Source organism: Heterocephalus glaber, unplaced genomic scaffold (genome assembly GCF_053883595.1).
Source record: "Heterocephalus glaber isolate CG9 unplaced genomic scaffold, H.glaber_assembly_v1.0 deba00001472, whole genome shotgun sequence".
NCBI classification, from domain to species: domain Eukaryota; kingdom Metazoa; phylum Chordata; class Mammalia; order Rodentia; family Bathyergidae; genus Heterocephalus; species Heterocephalus glaber.
In genome coordinates, this window is record NW_028258315.1 from 75,046,589 (window position 1) to 75,071,021 (window position 24,433).

Consider the following 24,433-nt stretch of genomic DNA (forward strand, 5'->3'; position numbering starts at 1 on the left):
ACAGACTTATCCTTATTTTCAACTTGGTGAAGAGACAGATTCAATTCTCCCATGAAGATTGCCTCATCTCCATCTCTGATATTATAAGTTTGTGACAGTCAATGGGTGCTGGGTGTGAACCCTCAAGCAAGGCAAGAGTAACACTCAGCTTCAGCTAGGGCTTGGCTCGTGATCAGCAGAGGCACAATCCCATTCTTCTGCAGGATGCCCCAGGCTGGAGTCAGCTCCCATGAAGGTTTGCAGCATCCCAGTGTACATCCTCATATTCAGGAGGGCAGCCTTGCCTTCTGGGTGCCTAGTAAACCTTCCATCTGGGATGTCCAAATCATGTCTTCACCACTGAACTGAGAAGTTAGCTCCTATGTCAAAGCCTTCCATAATTTTCCCTGTCCAGAATTAATATCCCCTTTCTTTATGCTTTTTAACTTATATCATTATGTTTTAAATAGCTTTTTCTTTACTTTATATGACTATTTCCCCTGAAGGCTGTGAGTGTCTCTTATTCATCTTTGATTCCTCCTCAGGGTATGGCACAGTGCCTGGGATGTGGCAAGGCTTAGTGTATAATTACTGCATATGGAATATAATCTATGGTTATATATTCTATATAAGATACTCTATATTTGTTCAATTCCTCATTAAAATATATTGATATAATGTATTAATATATTTTATATGAATATGGAAAGAATATGTAAACCTAAAGAAGAAAATTGTGACCTCTGTTTTCCTCCTTTCTCATATAATCTTTTACGTGCAATAATATTTGTCCAGAAATGGATTTTCACCCTCTGCATAGTCATAAGAGTGGCTAATTAGCCTTTGACTGACAAAGTCACCTGACACAGGGCTATGGAAGGAGAATGTGGAGATAGCACATAAAATGTACTTGATTTACACCTTTTTACCCCCGTAAGATAGAGGGATCCCATTCCTCCAGGTTGGAGGCATTATTATGGGATAACTGTACCTACTTATTAAGGGCCTAAGACACAGCAGGGTATATAGATGAGTCAAAAAGTGGAAAAGTGTCCCTCTTTTTGCCTTTGCTACCATGTGGGTGCCATGTTGTTTCTCCACTGCAATGCCTGTCTACCATCCACCCTGTTTTGGAGCCAGCTGATTATGAACTGAGACCTCTATAAAATGTAGATCTTATGGGAAATCCCATGAGCTGATTCTCATTTGTCCGGCCACTCTGCAATGCTGCCATGCTGTGGAACCATCTGACCATGGACTGAGATCTCTAGAGACTCGACAAGGAGGAACCTTCTGAGCTACCTTACCACCGCCCCCAGTGCCGAGGAGCAGAGCTGCCCCCAGTTCAGAGGAGGTGAGCCTCGAGGGCACCAGCAGCATCCCCTCACCTGCCCATTGATATAAGAAGACACATAAACAAGTCTCACAACCAGACTTCCACATCACCTAAAGCAACCTTAAAGGGGAATGAGATGGAACAATCTGATACTCAACCACCTGGACTCCCTGAACAGGCAAAAAAAAAGAGGATCTAGAAAAAATGAAATCAGAAATATTTTCTCAAATAAAAGAAGAGATTATGCCCATAGTGCAAGACATGACTAATAAATCTAGAGAGGACACAGATAAAAAAATAGAGGAGCTGAGGAGCATGATGGAATCCCAACATAAAAAACAAATGGAATCCATAAAACAGATGCAAACAGATTTCCGGGAGATTAAAAACTCCATTGAAAGTTTACACAGTGGAATGAACCAATGAGAAAACAGAATTTCAGATATAGAAGATAAGATTGCAATTAGTGACCAGGAAAAGAAAAATTGCTGTAAAATAGTAAGGGACCACGAGAAATCAATACAGCAGCTGCTAGACGATGCAAAGAAGAATAACATAAGACTGATCAGAGTCAATGAAGAAACAGGAGAGAGTGCAGATGACTTGAAAAAACTTCACAGAAGTGATAGCAGAAAACTTCCCAAGCAGGGGAAAAGAACTTGACATACAGATAAGTGAGGCATATAGGATTCCAACTAGCCGTGATCAAAAAAAAATCTACACGTAGGCATATAGTAGTTAAGATTCCAGAAACCCAACAGAAGAACAAAATTCTACAAGCAGTTAGAGAAAAAAAGCAAATCGCATACAAAGGAAAGCCTATCAGAATCACAGCAGACTTCTCAATGCAAACCCTCAAGGCAAGAAGACCTTGGAGTGATGTATTTCAAGCCCTAAAGGCAAACAGCCTCCAACCCAGATTGATGTACCCTGCACAACTATCTTTCAAAATTGATGAAGAAATAAGATACTTTCATAAAAAGGGGATTTTTTTCTTTTTTTTTTTGGTACTGGGGATTGAACTCGGGTCCTTGTGGTTGCAAGGCAGGCAGCAAAACCACTGAGCTTAATAGGCAGCCCTGACAAAGAGCATCTTAAGAACTTCATTAATACTATACCAGCACTCCAAAAAATGTTAGACAGTATCCTAGGAAAAGACAACAAGAATCACAACCCCAGGAAGCCCAGCAGAATGAATCCATCGGGCACAACAAGAAATTAAATGCAAATGGGGAGAATCCAACAAAAAGAAAAAGTCATGGCAATGATAAGTCAATACGTATCAGTTATAACCATCAGTTTTAATAGTCTCAATTCACCAATCAAAAGAAATAGACTGGCAGAATGGGTCAAGAAGTAAGATCCAGCAATATCCTGCATACAAGAAACACACTTAATTTAAAAAGAAACTCATAGACTGAAAGTTAAAGGTGGAAAACAATACTCCATGGGACAGGAACCCCCCAAAAAGCAAGAGTAGCTATCCTGTTTGCAGATCAAGTGGATTTCAAACCAACACAGATTAAGAGAGACAAAGAAGGACACTCCATCCTTGTAAAGGGAACAATCCAAGAGGAAGAGATAACAATCATAAATATACATGCACCAAACATGAGTGCGCCCAACTATATAAAACAAATACTAATGGACATGAAAAATCAAATAAGCACTAATACAGTAGTAGTGGGGGACCTCAATACCCCACTTTCACAAATAGATAGATCAACTAAACAAAAAATAAGCAACAAAATACTAGAACGCAATCAAACTCTTGAACAAATAAACTTAACAGATGTTTGCAGAGTGTTCCAGCCCACAAAATCAGAATACACATTCTTTTCAACTGCACATGGGTTGTTCTCCAAAACAGACCACATACTCGCTCACAGAACATGTTTAAGAAACTGCAAAGGAATTGAAGTTATGCTCTCTATATTAGTGTGATGAAATTGGTGATCAATAGCAAAAGAAACCACAAGATTTTCATAAACACATGAAAATTGAACAACATACTTCTGAATAACAAATGGTTCACAGAGGAAACTAAAGAAGAAATCAGATAGTTCCTACAATTAAATGACAATGACAATACAACATATCGGAATCTATGGGACACAAAGCAGTGTTATGAGGGAAATTCATAGCAGTGAATACTCATATTAGGAAAACAGAGCGAGCCCAATTAAACAACCTGATGCTGAACCTCAAGCTTCTGGAAAAAGAAGAGCAGGACAAACTCAAAGCTCATACAAGGGAAGAAATTATAAAGATCAGAGCAGAAATCAATGCAATGGAAACTAAGAGAATAATACAAAAAATCAATGAAGCCAAGAGTTGGTTCTTTGAAAGAATAAACAAAAGTGACAAACCCTTAGCTAACCTTCTCAGAAAGAAAAAAAAGAAAAGAAAAGGCCCGAATACATGCAATTAGGAATGAAAAGAGTAGGGCCGGGGATTTAGCTCAGTGGTTCTGGTGCCTGCCTCGCAAGCGCAAGGTCCCAAGTTTGATTCCTGGTACCAAAAAAAAAACCAAAACAAAACAAAAAAAAGGAATGAAAAGAGTGAAATTACAACAGATCCAGCAGAAATCCAGGATCATCAATACCTACTTCCAGAACCTATCTGCCAATAAGATGGAAAACACAGAAGAAATGGAAATATTCCTAGATACATATGAATTACCAAAGTTGAATGAAGAAGACCTTAAAATTCTGAACAACCCAATATCAACCAATGAAATTGAAAATGTAATTAAAATCTTATCAACTAAGAAAAGCCCAGGCCCTGATGGCTTCACTGCTGAATTCTACAAGACATTTAGAGAGGAACTGCTGTCACTACTGTTTAAACTCTTCAGTGAAATTGAAAGGGAAGCAATACTCCCAAATTCATTCCTGGAAGCAAGCATCACCTTGATCCCCAAAGCAGAGAAAGACCCAACTGAAAAGGAGAACTACAGGTCAATCTCACTAATGAACATAGATGCAAAAATCCTTAATAAGGTACTGGTAAATAGAATGTAGAAGATCATCAAGAAGATCATACACCCTGACCAAGTGGGATTCATCTCAGGGATGCACAGATGGTTCAACATATGAAAAGCAATAAATGTAATACACCATATCAATAGATCCAAGGACAAAAACCATATGATCACCTCAATAGATGTAGAAAAAGCAGTTGACAAAATCCAATACAAATTTATGATAAAAAACCTACAAAAAATTGGAATAGATGGTCTCTGCCTCAATCTGATAAAAGCCATCTATGAAAAACCAACAGCCAGTATCATACTAAATGGTCAAAATTGAAATCCTTCACACTAAAATCAGGAACAAGACAAGGATGTCCACTATCACCACTCTTGTTCAAAATAGTTCTGGAAACATTAGCCATGGCAATTAGACAAGAGAAAGAAATAAAAGGAATAAAGATAGGTAATGAAAAAGTCAAATTGTCATTATTTGCAGATGACATGATACTCTATATAGAAAACCCCAAGAACTCCAGCAAAAGTCTTCTAGACTTAATAAACGAATTCAGTCAAGTAGCTGGTTACAAGGTCAACACACAAAAATCAATAGCTTTCCTCTACACAAATGACAGACTCACGGAGAGAGAAATAGGGCAAATAATTCCTTTCACAATAGCATCCAAAAAACTGAAATACCTAGGAATCATCCTAACGAAAGAAATGAAAGACCTCTTCTCTGAAAACTATGGCACTCTGAAAAGAGAGATTGAAGATGATATCAGAAAATGGACAGACATCCCCTGCTCCTGGATAGGAGGGATCAATATAGTGAAAATGGCTATACTTCCAAAACTGCTATATAGATTCAATGCAATTCCAATTGAGATCCCAGCAGCATACTTCATGGGCCTTGAGAAAACAATCCAAAAATTCATTTGGAACATGAAGAGATCCAGAATAGCAAAAGCAATTCTAGGTAACAGAGACATGGCAGGGAGTGTCACAATCCCCAACTTGAAACTATACCACAAAGCTACTGTATAAAAATAGCATGGTACTGGCAAAGAAACAGACCTGAGGACCAGTGGAAATGATTAGAAGATGCAGAAACAACTCCAGACACACTCAGCCATCTCATCTTTGGTAAAGGAGCCAAACACCCTCACTGGAGGAAAGATAGCCTCTTTAATAAATGGTGCTGGAAAAATTGGGTTTTGACTTGCCAAAGATTAAAGCTAGATCTATATCTCTCACCATGCACTAAACTAAAGTCCAAATGGATTAAAGATCTAAATATTAAAATAGAAACGCTGAACCGGCTGGAACAGTGGTTAGGTAGAACTCTTGAAGACATTGGTGTAGGAAAAGATTTTATGAACAAAACCTCAGTTGCCTGTGAACTAGCACAAACAATCAACAAGTGGGATCTCTTCTTATTAAAAAGCTTCTGCACAGCAAGAGAAACTACCAACAGTGGAAGAGACAACCCACAATGTGGGAAAAATTTTTTACCAGCTGTTCCTCAGACAAAGGTCTACTATCTAGAATCTATAAAGAACTTAAAAAATTCAGACCTCCTAAATTTAAAGACCCAATCCAAAAATGAGCATCTGAAATGAACAGACATTTCTCAGACAAAGAAGTAGAAATAGCAAATTGGGACAGGGATTTAGCTCAGTGGTTCTGCTGCCTGCCTCGCAAGTAGAAGGACCTGAGTTTGATCCCCGGTACCAAAAAAAAAAAAAAAAAAAAAAAAAAAGAAATAGCAAATAAACATATGAAAAAATGTTCAACATCACTGGCTATTCGAGAGATGCAAATGAAAACAACACTGAGATTTCACCTCACCCCAGAAAGAATGGCTTCTATCATGAAATCAACCAATAACAAATGCTGGTGGGGCTGTGGGGAAAGAGGAACCCTGCTCCCCTGCTGGTGGGAGTGTAGACTGGTGGAACTATTGTGGATATCGGTGTGGGGATACCTCAAAGAACTAGGACTGGAAGTCCCATTTGACCCAGCTATTCCCCTGCTGGGTATCTTCCCCAAAGAATTAAAAGAATCATACCACAGTGATATATGTGCACCCATGTTTATAGCAGCATAATTTGTGATAGCTAAAACTTCTAAACAGCCCAATTGCCCATCAACTGGAGACTGGATAAAGAAAATGTGGTATTTTTTATAAAGTAGAGTACTCAACCATAAAGAACGAGAAATTAGAGACTTTCATAGCTAAATGGATGCACATTGAGGCGATACTGGAAAGTGAATTAAATAGAACACATGTGTAAATACTGAATAGTTTCTCTAGTGTGAGAAACTGAAAGTGTAAATAAGGACTAAAAGGTATAATAGGTAATGTGAAATAGGAAGAAAAGGGGCAAAGCAGAAGGGGAAGTGGGAGTGGTAGGAGAAAGGAAAGAAGGGAATGAAAGTAATATGAGAAAATGAAAAAATGCAAAGGGTTTGTGGATAAGGAGGGATGGAGGGGTTGCAGGGAAGGCAGAGGAATGGAGAAAAAATAAGAACCAAGAGAGATTATGTAAAGGTGCAGATTTCCAATGATGAATGTCATTATATTGTATACCTAAATATATTGATAAAATTAATTTTTTAAAAAGTGGAAAAGTTCTTTTTTATGAAATTAAATTCTTTATAATTCTCCTAAGGGGTTCTTCAGCTCAGTCTTCTCAATCTTGGCTGGAATTTTAGGGGCAATAAAGCAACTGAATAATTACTTATGCATCTTTGGAAGCTAGAAATTTTGATATGGGAAAAAGAAAATGAAATAAGATAGAAGAGATTAATTCAAATTTCAAAAAATACACATGTCTTCAAAAAATACACAATTCCCAATAAATTCACTAGAATAGTCTAGAAACTAATCAGGCAGCAATGAGCTCTTCCGCTTGTAGATCCTTGGAGATATCTCTGATTGGCTTAAAGTAGAAAGTATTCAAGATTGGACTTGAATATCTTGACACAGCAGATAATGCAAATCAGTACTATCAAGAATCCAAGGGTCTACCAAAAGGAATGAGCAGCCAACCTAAAGAAGGTCCCACTGGTCATCTATGGGATAACTGGAGCATCAGTAAAAATAACCACAATGGATTGAAAGCATTAAATAATTTTCCAATCTGGAGTTCATCATGATACTAATGAAAAAAAAATCTCACATTGTTACCTTTGGAGAATGCTAAGTAACTCATTCATGATTTTCAAAATTGTTTACAAAAGAAACAATTATTTATTTGGCCTTTCCTGTATTAATTATTAATTGTCTCTTAGGCCTAACTAAATTGGTGATGAAGAAAAGTTTCTCATTATAGAAGTACTTCAGCTAATAACTGCCAGAGAAATGAAGAATATTGCAGTTTTCCAGCCCCTAATGAAAAAATAGATCTAGATGTGATATCCAGTAGCTGCTAACATTACAAAAACAGGAACAACCAGGCATTATGTGCCACCTGATAGAAGTACACAATATTGTCTCTGTCATATTTTTGTTGAATGCTTACATCAATATCTGATCAAGCCTATAAATGCAAAGTTATCTAGTAAAGGCCTTCATGCCAGTCTACCATGTTGCCTAGTTTTATAAATAAAGTTTTACTTACATAAGCTCATGTGTTCACTTACGTATTGTCAAAGGCTACTTACATGCTGCCTATGGAATATTTGAGTAGCTGAAACAGAAACCATACAGCTTCCAAGCTGAAAATATTTATTATCTAACACTTTGCACAAAATAATTTGCCAATTCTTGCTCCAGATCTAGTTTACTACTTGTACAGAATACAGGAAAGAAGAAAAATATCTAATGACACCCTGGGGATAATCAGCAAAATTCACACGAGATTTTGGAAAAATGATCTCTTTTCTTCATCAAATGATTAAACTAGTTGAGGAAAAATATCAGTAACTTTCAGTGTATTGAATTATTTCTTTCTGACTTAAACTAAAAAAATATTAAATATATAGTTATGAGGGAAATAGGAACATTTAAACATTGATTATACATTGCTTTACAAAGGAATAAATAATTTCTCTTAGATGGGATAATTGTATTTGTGGTTCTTTTTTTAAAAAAGGAAATCCATATTTATTAAGCCGTGCTAGAATATTAATGATATCATATGTTGTACAAGATTTGTTTTCCAATTCCTGAGTGTGGGGAAGAGGGGAAATGGAAGACATTAAATGACGCACGATTTGCCATGTTTAAGCTGAGTGATGGTTACACAGAGTTCATTGTATTGTTATCTCTACTTTGGTAAATGTTTAAATTTTCTATGATATGAGTCTTTTTTTTTTAAATTCTTTTATTGGTACATTGTAGGTATGATATGAGTCTTTTGTTGATGTTCTTTGGTTGATTTTCATATTGATGCCAGCCTTCTCCCATATCAATGGCTGGGAATTAGCATTTTGAAAACAGCTCTTCTGACAAGGAGCAAACTAGAATGGGACAGATTGTGTCCTATCCAAGAGACCTGCATGAAAGACTGACTAGGGAGGGCTGCATCCTTTAGGGGTCAAAGATGACTTTTTCTCATTAGTATGAAGGGACTGTATGAGTTCATTGGGGGACTGACCCCTAGTGATTTTAGCAGGGTGGTCAGGCTTGAGAATCATTACATTATAAATGGCAAATATTATTTGTTTCAAGGATTAAAACAGCCAAAGGAATCTAGACTCAGGTGAGAAGCAGTTGGCTAGTTAAGCATTTAGCCATTCCTGGGCATTCTCAAATTTTGCTGCTTATTAGAATCATCTAGAGCTTTTAAATATACTGACACTCAGGTCACACACCACATTAATTAATCCACTGGGGGTGATTCTCCAGGGGTTGGATCTGGTGTTGTTTTTTTTTTCAAGCATTCCCAGGTAACTCCATTGTACTATCAAGGTTGAAAACTGGTGGCACAGGAGGGTCAAAATTTCTCATATTTTATTGTATATATCAATCATGGGGAATCTTGATAATGTGTGGTTTTGAGTTAGTGGTTCTGTAGAAGGGTGGAGATTGTGTTCTAGCCAGCTTCTACCCAATAGCTGCTGCAGAACCAGGGACGCACACTGGGTAGCAAAGTTAAATAGAATACGTACAGTGCTTGTCCAATGGGAACATTTGATGTTTTTTCAGACAAAAACTCTCGGACTTTTTATTAGAAACACAGACTGTCTAGTTCAGTCAAAATATTTATCTATATACAGTAGCACACTGGGCCCACAGTTCTGCATTACTACCTAGCTCCCCAGTACTGCTAACACTGTCATTCTATGTGCACACTTTGAATGAGAAGGCCTAGAAAAAAACCCAGTGACATTTTCCTGGTGTGTGAGCTAGATAACCCAGAACTTCTTCCTATCAGCATGGGCCTTCTTGACACTTCTGTTTGGTTTCTGGTCTCCATTTCAATGCAGATCAGCAGGTCAAGTTTGCGTTATTTAACAGCTGGCACTTTCTTTAATTCCTGACTCCAGGTTTTCAGCTCTTTTCGAGACAGGCAGAATGATCAGCTCTTTGAACTTTAATTAATGGCTCTTTATGCATATAATAATCATACATTATATTTGCCTAGTCCTTGCCAGAACCTTGTAGAGGCATCATAAATTAGCAGGGTGCTGCACTGAGTTATGTTGACCAAGTAGAGAAGCTCCTATAACAGGGCTGTCCTGTGTAGTGGAGTCAGGCCACCTGTCCTCTTGTAAGACCGTTGGCCTTACCAAACGCTCCGAGGAGCTGACTACAGCGAAGAACACCCGGGAAGGAACACACCGGACAAGTTGGAAAGTAAAACAGACCTTTATTAGTCTGGCCAGACAGCACTCCCAAAGCAAAATAGCTTAGAGAGGCAACTGGCTCAGAGTCCGAGGCTGTTTTTATAGGGGGTTGAGGGGGAAGTTAACATATAGAATTAAAGAAAAGGGGACAAAGGTTAGTGGTCGACTGTCACGTATTGATGGTCAGCAGACATTTGCAGCTTGTTCTATAGATTGTGGTGTCCGGAACATCAGTTCTGGGCAAACAAGGAGTTGAGTAGTTTACTTTGGGACTTTAGGTCTGTTACAGATTTTTATCTAGTGTCCCAAAACTAACAAGCATCTTTATCCATTAACTCACATTTAATCACAATGGGGCTGGAAAAAAGGAACAAAGGTTATGCAGTACCCCACTCTTTGCCTTTATAACCACTGTCAGTGCCAGATTGAGATCTGGGTCCAGGAAGGAGAAGCTGATGGTTGTACTTAACATAGAATGGTAGTTTTCCAGCCTTCTTTTAGTTCTGGGATCTCTGTTAGGGATACAGTTCTTGGTGGAAATGTAAACACCACAACAGCAGTGGGTAGAAGTGGGGGCTTAGAGAGTATGGTGGAGCTGATGATGGAATGTGTGTGTGTAAGTATGAGAAAACAAATGTGTATAAATATTGGACATTTCTGTTAACAAAGTGGCCTCAAAAAGCTAATAAAAACTAAAAGAAAGAAACTGTAAGTTAGAAAAGATGAAAAATTATACAATATCTTATGCTTATAATGGTGCAGGTCAGTCAAGGAGGACAAGGAAAATCTAAAGAAAATGAAATTAGAACTGGCAAGTGCAGAGTGGTGGAACATACTGCAGATTTTCTTACTACTGGCATCTAATTTAATTTGCATTTGACTCAATTTCCTTCAGAGTTCTACTTCAGTTGATTGGATCTCAAATAATTTGTGTAATTGTTTTGCAGGAGATAACCCTATTTTATGATATAGAAAAGAAGACATCATTTGGGAAACTTAGTAAAGATTACATTTGTTGCTTCCCATCATTTTCTTCTGTTTAGATTCTGCCTAAGAAGTACTATATTCTCAATTGACCAAGAAAATGCTAAAACTACTCAGAACCTGCTCAATATCAGTGATGTTTTGGGGTGAGATGGAAAGTGATACAGTTAGTTTTGTGTATTTTTGTTTAGTTCCAAAGTGTGTACAATCATTTGTTCTTCAGAACTGTAGGAGTCAGAACAGCTGAGCTCTTTTATAACAGCTCAGAAGGGTCTTTCACATTCTTCCCAACAGAGCACGCATGCTACCTACGGGGGGCCCCCCCCCCCGGCAAGCTGACCGCTCATGAAGCACAGCAGTATGGCTCCTGCCATACTGGTGTGGGGCTCCTGAACCCCCCACCCTCCAGCCTCAGACAGCCATAAGAGGCCACTGCTTTAAAGACATCCTGTCTTGTCTTCCTTATTTCCCATTACTGGAAACATTTACTTTGCACTCTGGCACATCCAGAATTAGACTTGCAACCTCATCTTTCTTCCTGTGTCCACATCAATATGATTGGAAACATCCGTTTTTTCTCCTGCTCCATCTTTAAGCCTTACAGTCACTTTCAAACTGCTTCACTTTATGTTTTGTATCCTCCAAGTCATTAACAGATGGGGAGTCTTTGTAGGCTAGATGGTTTTGCTTGACTTTTGATGGTAGACAGCTGTGAGTCCTGCCACTTAATAGCTCTGCTCCTTGGGCAAATGATTTTACTTAGAAATTTCCTCATGTATAAAATGGGGATAATGTTTACCTTAGAAAGCAGTTGTACAAACCAAATAGAATATCATATACTAAAATATGTCTGGAATGTTGTAAGTCTTCAGTGAATGGTAATAAGTGTTGCTGTTATTATTAAGTAAGAATATTGGATCTTGCATATTGGTTATTAACACCTAGCCCAAGCTCTGGCTCCTTCTCTCTTGCATTAGTGTTACAGCTTCTTTGCTGATCTCCTTGTGTTCTAATCCATCTTGCTAGATTAGTACTTCTTAAACTTTGTTATCAGTATACTCAAAAGCATTAATAGCTTCCAACAACATCACCTAAAGTCTGGGATCCAGCTTCCTAGGCTGGATTATTTATTTAGAGGTTCTTTGCCTCTTCATTGTCTGCGTTCACCCTGAAACTCCACTCAAACTGTTATGTTCATTGCATTACATTGAGGGGAGTTCTTCCAAAACAGTCTGTCTCTCTGTCTCTTCTCTTTCTCTGTCTCTGTCTGTCTGTTTCTCTCCCTCTCCCTCTCTCTCCCTCTCCCTCTCTCTCTCTCTCTCTCTGTCACTAATGCATGTACACATGTAGAGGCACACACACACACACAAACATGAAAAAGGCCTTCAAGGAGATCATAGCATAAAATGTGAAAATCCTATCCATAATATCTGTATCCCTATGTGGTGCAAGCCCTGCCTAGCCTCATGTCACACCACTCTTGCTTTTTGCTATCTCAGCACCAGCCATCAGGCCCTTTCTTCCATCTGTTATAATGTTCTTCCCAGACTACCTTTCACTTACTCTTACTCGTTACTTCAGTTCTTGGCAGAAGTGTCAATTTCCTGCCAAAGCCTTCCCTGGCTTAGTCAAATCTATCTGGAACTACAGACCCACCCTTTAAACATTCGACACAGTTGCCATTTTACATGTATGTGAGTGGACATTTTAGAGACATGCTTCTCCCTAAGTCAGGAGCAAGTTCTGACACTACAACTTTGGATGATCATTGGGTTTTCTCTTTGTATGGATCTGCACTTGGCATATAACAGTTGATTTTAAAAATTTACTGAATTAATGAGTGAAACTTGCCTTGTCTTTATTCTAGACCATTCACCATAACACCATAACATGGATTCATGTCATATTTCTTTAATCATTTTGTAATTAAAATCCAATGCCTGAAATTTAACCAATTTTAACCAAATTTAGGCAATTTCCCTCACCTGTAATGTCCACTTAGTTTTCTTTCATCCACCTAAATCCATCCTTCAAGGTATGGCCCCTCTGTTTCTTCCGCAGAGCCTGAGAAAGCCATGCTAGTCTTCATGAAGGTCTGGTTTTTAGAAGCTTAGAACTCATCACCTCATTTCACATTTTATGATTTATTGCATCATGCCTGTTGTTTTATATACACTAACCTATTCTCCTGGTCAGATCGCAAGTCTCTAAGAAATGTGTGGTGCATGCCTGTAATCACAGCCCTCTGGGAAGCTGAAACAGGAGAATTGCAAGATCAAACCCAGTCAGATAATTTAGCCACAGAAAGAAACCTTGTTTCAAAATAAATAAAAGTTTTAAAAAATAGGAGGAGAAGGAGGGAGGGATATAGATCATTGTGAATGCCTTGGGTTCAAACCCCAGTATGGAAAAAACAAAAATCATTTCTGTATCCTCCTCAGACTGTAAAACATACTGTCCAGCACATAGTAAGGTGCAAAAAAATGTTCACTGAAAGAATATTTATATTTAGATACTAAGCTGCAAAAAGATATTCTGAGAAGTTCATAGAATATAAATAAATATTTCTGTGTTTAAATGGAAGGCTAGTGAATTTTAGTCCTTTCCTTCATCCCTAGCCCATCTGAGGATCTGACGTTCTTAAGCTGAAGGAGATTGCTAATGTGACATAAAATGGAAACCTCAAAAACCTCTCTCTTCAAGGTTTAAAATCAAGGAAAAGAACTTGTCCTTGTCATCTTAAGATGACAGTCTTGACCTTTCCAAGGTACAATTCACACACTTTACTTTGAGGTTTAAACATTTTCCAGGCTATGAAATTTTTAGGATTCCAAAGTATACCTAACAATTAAGTTGAATAAGCTTTCTATAATTAGAATGAGCATTTCAGCCAGCCAGATTACTCCTATGCTTAACCATATGGAAAATATTACCATCTGAAGTCACTTGAAAGCTAAGACCAGGAAATTATTTTCAGCATCATAAGATACATTAAAAAGCTTACAGTCAATGTGATCTACTAGCTGGGACATGAGACATGCAGGATGCTTAGGGTTACCTCATGATACTGATAAGAAGTAAGCATGTGGATTTCATTACAATATCTTACAGTCTTACAATCCTGTCATATTACAGGTGAATTATTAATTTTATCATTGTCACCGAGGCAAGGAAAATAAAATTTCAAGAATAAAACAAGATGGAGCCATTTTTTCTAATGTATTAGGTATTTGGTAAAATGGAGATTAGAAAACAAAAAGATCTACTTTTACTGCATCTAAAATCCAACGATGGAATAGTTAGCTATCACTTGTTAATACAAATTTTTTATTGAGGTATAAAATGTATAATCCATATAGTGAGGTACCTACACATAAATATTTACGCATATATTTACCCCAATAATCACCATTGACATCAATATTTCTAGCCTCACAGAAGGCTCTCTCCTGGTCAAGCAACATTCTCTGCCTCAAGTTCTATTACCATTAGTTACTTGTGGCTGGTTGTGAAAATGTACAGGGCCTAAGGATGTAGCTCAGTGCAAAGGCCCTGGGTTCAACCCTCAGTTTGTAAAAAAGAAAGAAATTGCATACTATGTTCTTTTGTTCCTGGCTTTTTTTGGTTTGTTTGATGTACATTTGTATTGTAAATATTAATAATTTCTTCCTTTTTTGTTGGAGAATTCCATTTATGATCCCCTCACAATGTATCTGTTCTGTCCATTGACATTTGAGATTTCCCAATTTTTAGTTATGAATAAGGCATTATGAACATTCTTACACATATCACTTGATGGATATATGTACTCATTTCTTCCATACCAATCATTAGGAGTGAGATTGCTGGGTCAAGGGTAGGCATATGTTGTTTCATTGTGGTATACAGTGCCAATTTTCTCAAGTGATTGAACATTTTAACTCATAAACAAGGTATGTGAATCCAAAGTAACTACTATTATATAGTCCAAATTATGTCACTTGTTTGTGCTTTATTAATATTTGACATTTTAGAAGTATGTTATATTAACTCAACCATTAAAATTTGTCCAGCCCAAATGTTGGTTGGAATTAAAAGTGAAAGGAGTTGAAAAACATTTATAGCCTAAAATTTCATTTTAAAAATTTAGCTTTGTAGAGAAGCATTAAGCAATTTGAACTTTAATAAATTCTGTCGTTGGTTGAATTACTCTTTTCTTTAGCATATTAAGAACTATGTTTGGAGACTAAAAGTAATTAATAGTAATTTAGAAAAATATATTTAAAAACTAATTAATTTTGGTCAAACAAGAAGCCATTGTTCAGAGAAAGCACTTGCAAGAGGGTTGTGATTTGGACTAAACATATTATTTTGTTGAATAATGGACTTTATCCCTTCTTCTTCTGATTAAAACTAATATCTTGATGCCCCAGGCTCATGCCATTATTTTTCTATTCATTTTTATTTTGCTCTCACAAATCTACAAACTATATTTTTTTATGTGGCCAGGGAATTGTCTAACTTACTTTCATTGTAATTTGCCTGTTTCTAGTTTATAAGTTCTTTCAGAAGGAAGAAGATGTTTATCTGTTTATAAGATTGAAAACCCTGGAACACTAAATATTCTATGAAGAGACATAGGAAAATGGAAAGCTCCATTCAGAAATCTCCTGTCATTTACTTTGGAATACAAAATAAGATGTGATTTTGCTTTTCTTTTATTTCAGTTATCTCAGGGATCTCCAGAACCAATTGAACCGAACTTTTTTACAGCAGATTACCATTTATTACATCATTCATCAGGTGAAAACAGCTTGTCCCCAAATGATCCAACAGGTAATAGTCACACATATGGGTAATTTAGCTTTCACAAAAAAATACAGCTTGAATCAACAACTATTCCTAACATATCATCTCCTACTGACAAGAAATATAGAGCTTGTTTTTGTTATCTGTGGCAATAGACAAAAGGGATATATAGAAAGGATGTAGAAATTCCCTGAGATTTATCTTACACATGTGTCAGGTTCTTTGGTCATTTATTAATACTGTAAACAAGTAGCAGAATCTATGCTGGTGAATTGTATTTCCTTTTATTTCTTCTTGCTTGTCTGATAATGGAAAATCAAATCCCCAAAAGCATCTGGGGAGATAAGAAATGGAAAGTTTAAATATTCAAAATAGAGAAAACATGTAATTTACCTGAGGAATTCACAGCAGACATATATAACTTTATAAATTTTTATCATAAATTTCACATAGCAAGGCATTATAGCCTAGGAACTAAAGGCACCGATTCTGGAAGTCTACACGCCTAGGTTCAAATCTCAGTTCAGCCATTTAGTGGCCGACCTTAGACAAATTATTTAACCTCTCTGAACTTCACTGTCCTTTCTTGTAAAACAGGGAGAAATATGGTAGTAAAATAATGAATAATGAATAAAATTAAAAGTAATAACACCAACACCATAGAGTTATAGGGAGTAGCAAGTGAACATAAGAAATGCCTGGCTGCTGGTACAGGCGCAACATAATTGCACTGTTCTTGTTATATGTGAACTCCAAGAAGTGTTCTAGCTGCCCCGAGGTTTCAGAATTCTTAAATAGTTGTTGAATCCTCATAAACTACAGTGATTTCACTCAGTGGAATGGACAGAGATGAAACTTTTAAAGTTAAATGAAGATGACATCTTTTCAGCTTAGAAAAATTTGCATTTTTGTAAATGTTGCCTAAACAAATTATTTCATTTTGATTATCAAACTGTCCCCGAGTCTTGTACTCCTAAGATAAAGCTAATCCCCATGACAGAATTTTATTTAAAACAGACCTTGGAAAATTCATAAGATCAAGATAAAATATTATCTGAAGTCACTTGCTCCTTTCATTAAAAATTATTTTTCTTGTACATGTTTGCAGTACATACATACATTCCTCATGGGGAGTTGGTAAATGAACGTAGCACACCTTAATTCAAAGCCTTCCCCAGGACAGGTGAGTTCATCCATGGGCCAGACTTCTCCTTATGGTAGCAAGTGGGATGAAGAACTCTGATAGGAGCCTCAAAAGTTTGAGAGTGAACTGATAGATGCCTCCCAGGACAGCTGGATTTTCCATCCCAGAACTGAGCAGAGTTGGCGCTTTTCACTGCAGGCATGGCAAAAGCAAAGACAACAGAGCCTGCCAGCTCTGTGGGGGAAATACCTTTAAACTCAGCTTTAAATCTGCAACTCATTTTCTTTATTCTCTCCAGAGGGGTAGAGGAACTCCTGGGCCTCTACATCAAGTCAGTGTTGATTGATTCAAGTAGAAACTAGTCCACATTGCTTTGAGATGGGTAAGGTGCAGCTATATCATATTCAGACCAACAATCAAAAATAAGTCTTCTGATGTTAAATGTATTTTTTTCTAAGCAGTTACATGCAAGGGTCAGATCTTTGTTATCTTTTGCTCTTTTTCTGCCTTCCTATGAGAAACTATTCTCTTTCTAGGACATTTTCACTCTTTTTGCCTTGCGAGCTAATGAGAGTTTCTTAATCAAAAAACTCATCCGTTAGGTCCTTTGTGTTTGGAAACACTCCTCACTTGCCCTTACACACACACATGCACGCATGCACACACACACACAGCTCTATTTTAAAGTCAATTTATACTGGCAGCAGCGCTCCTAAATCTTCATGTTGCTTTTATGGCCATACCCAAAGTGACCAATTATTAAAGAGAAACAAAGAATTTGAGTATTCAAATACAAGACACTTTGGAAGTTAAGTCTCATCTTTATCATTAGGAAATTGACCTCTTTTTGCTACAGTTGAAGTCATAATTGCTGATAAAGTATAACTAAACAAATGGAAAGCAAAAGTCAAACTTTTCATAATTCATCTCTTTCAGGTCTACCCCCCAGCTTTGATTTGGAGGAGGGAATAACATATGAACAGATGCAGGTGAGACTTTTGCAGTATTTCTAAATGATTTTATTTTTTTGCTTTAATTCAGTACTGAGCTGATTGGTTTTACAATTTTAGACTGTGATTGAAGAAGTCCTTGAAGAAAGTGGCTATTACAATTTTACATCTAACAGGTGAGATCTAAAGTTGGCTTACAAATGTGAAAGATGACTTGCGATAATATCATGGGATAATATCATGGGATAATAGATTTGATTTCTCTATCTTTAACTCCAGGAGTTTTTTTTTTCTTTTTAAACTTTCATTTTAAACATTTTTATAAAAGAATTTTGCTTAAACTAGATTTAAATGTGGGTAGAATGTAAGCAGTATGATCAAAATGTTTAAAATAAAAATTTTTTAAATTATTACAGTAAAAAATGCATTGTGCTGCTTATTCCCCCTTGTTTTGGAAAGTAACAATGGGATAAGTATATCTGAATTGAGGGGAAAATTTTTGAAGAGGATTAATGACAATGTATCTTTTATTATGATAAATTGTTTTTAAAAAATAAATTAAATGTTCACCATATTTTCTGATCATACCTCATGTGTTGCCTATCTTTTGCATGCAGCAGCTGCTGTATTCTCTGTTGAAACAAAAAGTGATCACAGTAATAATTTATTCCACAAAATACTGGATATAATTAAATGAAAAAATGTTTCTAGGTTGGCTTTTTAAATTAAGTATTTGTCCCATTCTAGAAGAGCTGAAAATTCATTTTCATCACTGAAATCTACCCACTGTTTGCATAGAATGCTGGGGAAAATGCAGCTAGCCAAAGAATGACTACAGGTGAATTTAAAATATATCAGTAGGGAAGAGACTTTGTTAATATGTACTGACATTTGCTTGCCCTAAGTAAGGAATGTAGATTTAATGGGGTTACACACTATCTTCCATTATAACTGTTGGTGCTTTTAAAAATATACTCTTTTTAATCAGTTTAAGTCCAGTTACTGATTCTTATAGTTTTACTATAGGGCACAGAGTTAGCCCAACAATTTGAGTGCAGGAGTTTGGGAAGTGATTCCAGGAGACCCTGGTAGGGGGTGAAGTGATTATTCAATAAAGATTTCATTATCAAGAAAATTTCCATTGTGGAAGCTGATCCCACTGGAGCTTGGTCCCACTGGGGAAGTCTGAGAGCCAGTATAGGATAGATGCCTCAGAGTTATCCCACTCCAAAAGCAAGAGAGCTGAGGCCATTATCCTCCAATTTCCATCAGTCATTGAGGCCTTTCCCCAGGAAGTGTAAATTCCCTGCTATTTCTGGCCTTTTGTAAAGGACAGCGAAAGCTCTAGAGGCCAGAGAAATCCTCAAAAGAAGAAATCAACTACCGGCAGATGAGACTCTAGCCAGTATATATTTTGCAGTGCTGTGGGGGTGAGGGTCTGGGCAGTGACAGTGTTTATTACACATGAGTTGCCTCTTGGCTTTCCCAAGGAGCATTCATAATTCAGTCATCAGATTGCAAGTATTCACACACACCTCTTGTATGGCTCAAGGTTGTCTTTGGAGGCACAGTCCTTTGGAGTATGTTCTCCGAAGTAGTTTTTTTTTCATGAAAAAAAATAAACTGCATTCAGTCCCAACTACTAAAGCCATTCTGTATCCACTATTTAAGTTATTCCAGAAGTCTTCCTTAAAGAAAACTAGTAGCCAGGGTAAGACAAAGAGGGCTTAGGAACACCTGGTTAAAGTCATTAAATGGAAATTAGATTCTTTTTTGAGGTTAGTTCAGTTTTCAATTTTTTTCTTCTTCCATTTCAATGGTTTTTCTTATGAATCACACATAAGATTATTCAACTACTTGCTCTTTTTGCTTGATAATATATTTCTAAAATACAATCTCTGTAAATTTAGTTCTGTTGTGACTTGTAACTGCAGAGAAATGATGAGTAATTCTTATCTTCCAAGGATATATTGTTAACAGAAATTACCATCTCCAAAACCACTCTACTCCCATTATGCCTGGAGAGATTTTTGAGTTTTCACTTTTTACATGAGAATTGAGTATATCTACCCTTATGCAGATAGTATGAATGTCTTGGTTCTTGACTCTCAGCATTTTACTTCAAGTGCTGTTGGCTTGTAGTGGGGCAAAGGTGACTGCTGTAATTTTACCTACATTTCCTCAAAGACTCAGGATTAAGGACAGTGGATGTCTTCATATTTTTGCAGGAGATCAACTAAATATAAATTGGAAAAAAAAAAAACCATAGGAGCTGGGTATGGTAGCACACAACTGCAATCTGAACCCTTTGAGGGGCTGAGACAGGAGGATTGCAAGTTTAAGTCCAGGCTAAGCAACTCAGCAACTTAGCAAGACCCTATCTCTAAATTTAAAAAATAGACATTAAAAAAAAAAGGACTTGAGGATGTTGCTCAGTATGAAGAAACTGGATTCAATTCCCAATAATGCAAAAACAAATTAATAAAATAAAATACAAAAACTAAGTTAAGTTTAAAGGAGTTTATTTTTCACTTATTTTAAAAAATTATCTTTTTCTAGAATTTACAGTTATGCTTTTTATTTTTTTCCATTAAGTTTATTGGTACATTTTAGGTATAAAATACAGTTACATTCATCATTGGGATCTTGTACCTTTACACGAGTATCTTGGTTCTTATTTTTTTCCCCTTCCCCTGTCCTCCCTTCACCCCCTCCACCCTTCCCTATTTGCAAAGACTTTGTTTCCATTTTTTTTCTTTTCTCATATTTTTTCTTTTCCCTTCTTTCCTTTCCCCTACCCCTCCCACTTCCCCTGCTCCTTTAGACCTTTTCTTCCTATTACACAATATCAATTGTACATTTTAAAAATGACAATATCAAAATTTAGAGGACATTACCACAGATTTTACAGAATTTAAAAGGATATAGAAAACAAATTACAAAAATCTGTTTTGAAATAAATTTGACAACTTCTAAGAAGTACCTTGGAAGACAAATTAATGAAACGGACTCTGGAGGAAATATAAAATTTGAATAGCACCTATTAAAGAAAGTATATTCCTAGCTTGAAAACCTACCTATATGACAACAACAGGGTCATATACATTTTAACTGATAAATTATATCAAACATTTAAAGCAGAAGAAAGAAGGAACACTGCTCCCCTCATTTTAGGAAATCAACATTGTGCTAATCCTAAAACTGGATAAAGATAATAGAAGAAAAAAGTATGAACATAGATAAAAATATGTTTAAAAAACCAACTATTAGAAGTCAGATCTGGCAGTATATAGAAAGTGGTTTTATTATAGGGATGGCAGTGTTGGTCCAGCATTGGAAGATCCACCCCCAAAAGTCATCATTTTAACAGAGGAAAAGAAAAAGCCATATGATCCTGTCAGTAGTTGCAGAAAAAGTATTGTACTAACTTCTACAGCTGTTCATGGTAAAAGCTATCAGGAGACTAGAAGTAGAACAGAACCTTCTCAATAGACCAAAGACATGTACTCCATACTTCTAGCAAAAATGCCTTATATGAATGGAAAACATTCAATACTTTCTCCCTAAGGTGGGGAACAAGGGCAGATATGCCTACTCTTCATCTGTCCATTAAACTTTGAAACATAGGCCCAAACCAAAATAGTCTGGCAATAAAAATACACAATTAGCATATGATTGGCAAGGTAGAAGCAAAATCATTATATGTAGATGAAATGATCATCTACAGAAAAAATACTAAGAAATCTCTAGGAGCCCCTAGAACTTGTATTTGAATTTAGCAGGATTAGAAAACACAAGGTATATATAAAAATTCAGGTCTATGTATATTTGCTATAAATGAAGAATTGGATATTGAAATTTAAAAGTTATGTAGGAGTACAAAGGACCTAGAAAAGGAAAAAGAAGAAAAAAAATCAGTGTTGGAAGACATTTATTACCTAATTTTAAGTCTTCCTCTAAAGCTATAGTAATCAAGGCAGTGTTGGCATAAGTTAAGACATATAGATCAATGGAATAAAACAGAGAATCTAGAAATAGAACCACACATATATGGTCCACTGAGTTTTGAAAGATTAACATTAACATTTTATAGAACATAAACTCAATTCAAGAGCAGAGGAAAAGATAGTGTTTTCAGCAAACGGTACTAGAACACCTGGTGTCCATATGTATAAAATTAACCTCAACCCTTTATTTCCATACATAAAATAACTTGAAAGGATCTATGAACATAAATATGAAAGACTAAAACTATAAAACTTTAAGAAGAAATTATAAAGGAAAATGTTCATGAATTTAGGGTAGGCAAGAATTTCCTAGGATCCAAAAAACATGATATATAAAAGAAAAAAATTGATAAATGAGATTCCATCAAAATTTAGAGCTTTGAATGACATCATTAAGAAAATGAAAAATAGTCCTTAAACAGACCATATTTACAATACATATAACCTAAGACCAGAATATATAAAGAACTCTTACAGCTCATTAATAGAAAACCCAATTAAAAAGTAGACACAAGAAGATGATAAATAGCCAGTACAGATACATATTGACTTATCATTGTCACGACTTTTTCTTTTTGTTGGATTCTCCCCCTTTGCATTTAATTTCTTGTCGTGCCCAATGAATTAATTCTGCTGGGCTTCCTGGGGTTGTGATCCTCATTGTCTATAGTTATGCTTTTTAGTTCCAATATCAGTAAGTTTAAAAATACCTCATTTTAAAGAGGTTTTTCTTTATTAAAAGATATTGCAAATTTTCTTACAAAAAACAGATAATAAGATGCTCAGTAACTAATGTAAAAACTCTTCATACTTATATTTGGAATTATAGAAAGAATACGAAGGCATGATTTGAACAATCAAGTTTAAGTAACCTGGTTATAACATCAAATTTTTAAATCTCCAAATTACTTTTAATAAGTCATATTTAAAATTCACATCAATATATATGATAAATATGTTTTAATAAAAATAAATATTAAAATTTTCAATCCATATATCCATTCTATTCCTGATTTGTTTTCTAATAGCAATGACAAAACATATCTTTTTTTTTTTTTTTTGATACCTGGGATTGAACTTGGGACCCTGTGCCTGCACCACTGAGCTAAATCCCTTGCGCTATAGAACATGTCTTAGAGGAGAACTTTAAAGTTTACTAGTAAAAGTAACTCAGAATATAAATCAGAACCGCTGGTTGTGAGTTTTTTTACACACCGCAGGCACATTTAATGTCACAGGACATGCAGAGAAATTTAGACTCCATATGTAGAATCAGTGGTATATTTTACCCAAGTAGTGTCCATAGATTGACTAATATTATCAAAGATAATACATATTCACTGAAAATAAAGTTTTATGACCAAATATACTCCCAATATACAATATTATATTTTGGGAGGATTTTGACATTCATTATTCTATTAAAGTCTCTGAGAAGTCCTATAGGAAAGAGCTCTATTGACCTTGTGTGTTTATCCTAGTTTTTCCTCATCATTTATATGAAACACAAGTTGAGAAAAGTTATACTAGCTGGATGGTTGGGAATGGGAAGCATTATTTTGATTCCTCTCCTAAGGCCTCCCCAGACTTACTCTTCCCATTGTCAGCATCTTGTTATCATCCACATCATCATCATCACAAAACGTTATTAACTTATCTTGCTTGAGAATCTTTCAAAAGGAATTACATGCATAATGATTTTATCATTCAAGTTTACAATTTAAAACTGTTTTCAAACTTATGCTCATCATCCACCCAGTTATTAAACTGTGAAACCATGATGCAGTACATTTTCAGTTTAGACTGCAGGCCTAATATTTAGTTAGGGAAGAGGTCCTGTGTTCAGACTGAAAGTTTTAGGATAAAGCCATCATCAATCTATTAGCTATATTTGGAGAACACTTCTGGAACTGTTGAAATATTGGAGAAAATGCTTGGGCAGTTAGTTGTGAAGAATGATTCTGGTCCAAAAATGCTACATTAAGAAAAGGAAACAGTAACAGAAACAAAAGGGCTTTTGTTTGGCTCTCACCAAAACAAGGGCTTTCTTATTTCAGGGCTTCTAGGAAGGGGAGCAAGCACTGAGCTGAGAGGCAGAAAAGAAAGACAAATGAAAGAAGAACAAAACAGGCCTGAGCAGCCTCATAACTAATCCCAAAGCAGGCTCTTCTCTTATTTTTTTATAGGATTGTATGATTAATTATGTTTTATAGGGCCAGGGATGTAGCTCAGTGATACCTCGCCTGCCTGGCAAGCACAAGGTCCTGAGTTCGATATCCAGTACTGGAAAAAAAATTACGGTTTATGTATATAAACACTTAGTTTCTTTACCAGAAGGTTACAACCTAGTATGCCTTAATTTTATCACTTTTATAAGATTATAACTCAATGAGTAGATGGCAAATATATCATCTTTATGAATATACTAAGGAATGGGATATACATTAGTATTTAATTTCTGATAATGAAATATGCACT

At 36.1% G+C, this 24,433-nt stretch overlaps 1 protein-coding gene across 14 annotated transcripts in view; it reads left to right on the forward strand.

Moving 5' to 3' along the window:
- Window positions 1-24,433, forward strand: part of Nek10 (NIMA related kinase 10) — a 271,741-nt gene that overhangs the window by 240,750 nt on the left and 6,558 nt on the right. For 9 of the 14 annotated variants that reach the window (XR_002387088.2, XM_013077058.3, XM_021238701.2 and 6 more), the window contains 4 exons: window positions 15,773-15,881; window positions 17,935-17,987; window positions 18,069-18,124; window positions 18,696-18,786. Coding sequence is in view for 13 of the 14 variants with exons in the window: in XM_013077058.3 (XP_012932512.1) it covers window positions 15,773-15,881; window positions 17,935-17,987; window positions 18,069-18,124; window positions 18,696-18,780 (303 nt within the window). In the remaining variant the exon portion in view is untranslated. The remainder of the gene's footprint in view (window positions 1-15,772; window positions 15,882-17,934; window positions 17,988-18,068; window positions 18,125-18,695; window positions 18,787-24,433) is intronic. The other 5 variants (XM_021238706.2, XM_013077055.3, XM_087182191.1 and 2 more) reach the window with 3 other exon arrangements.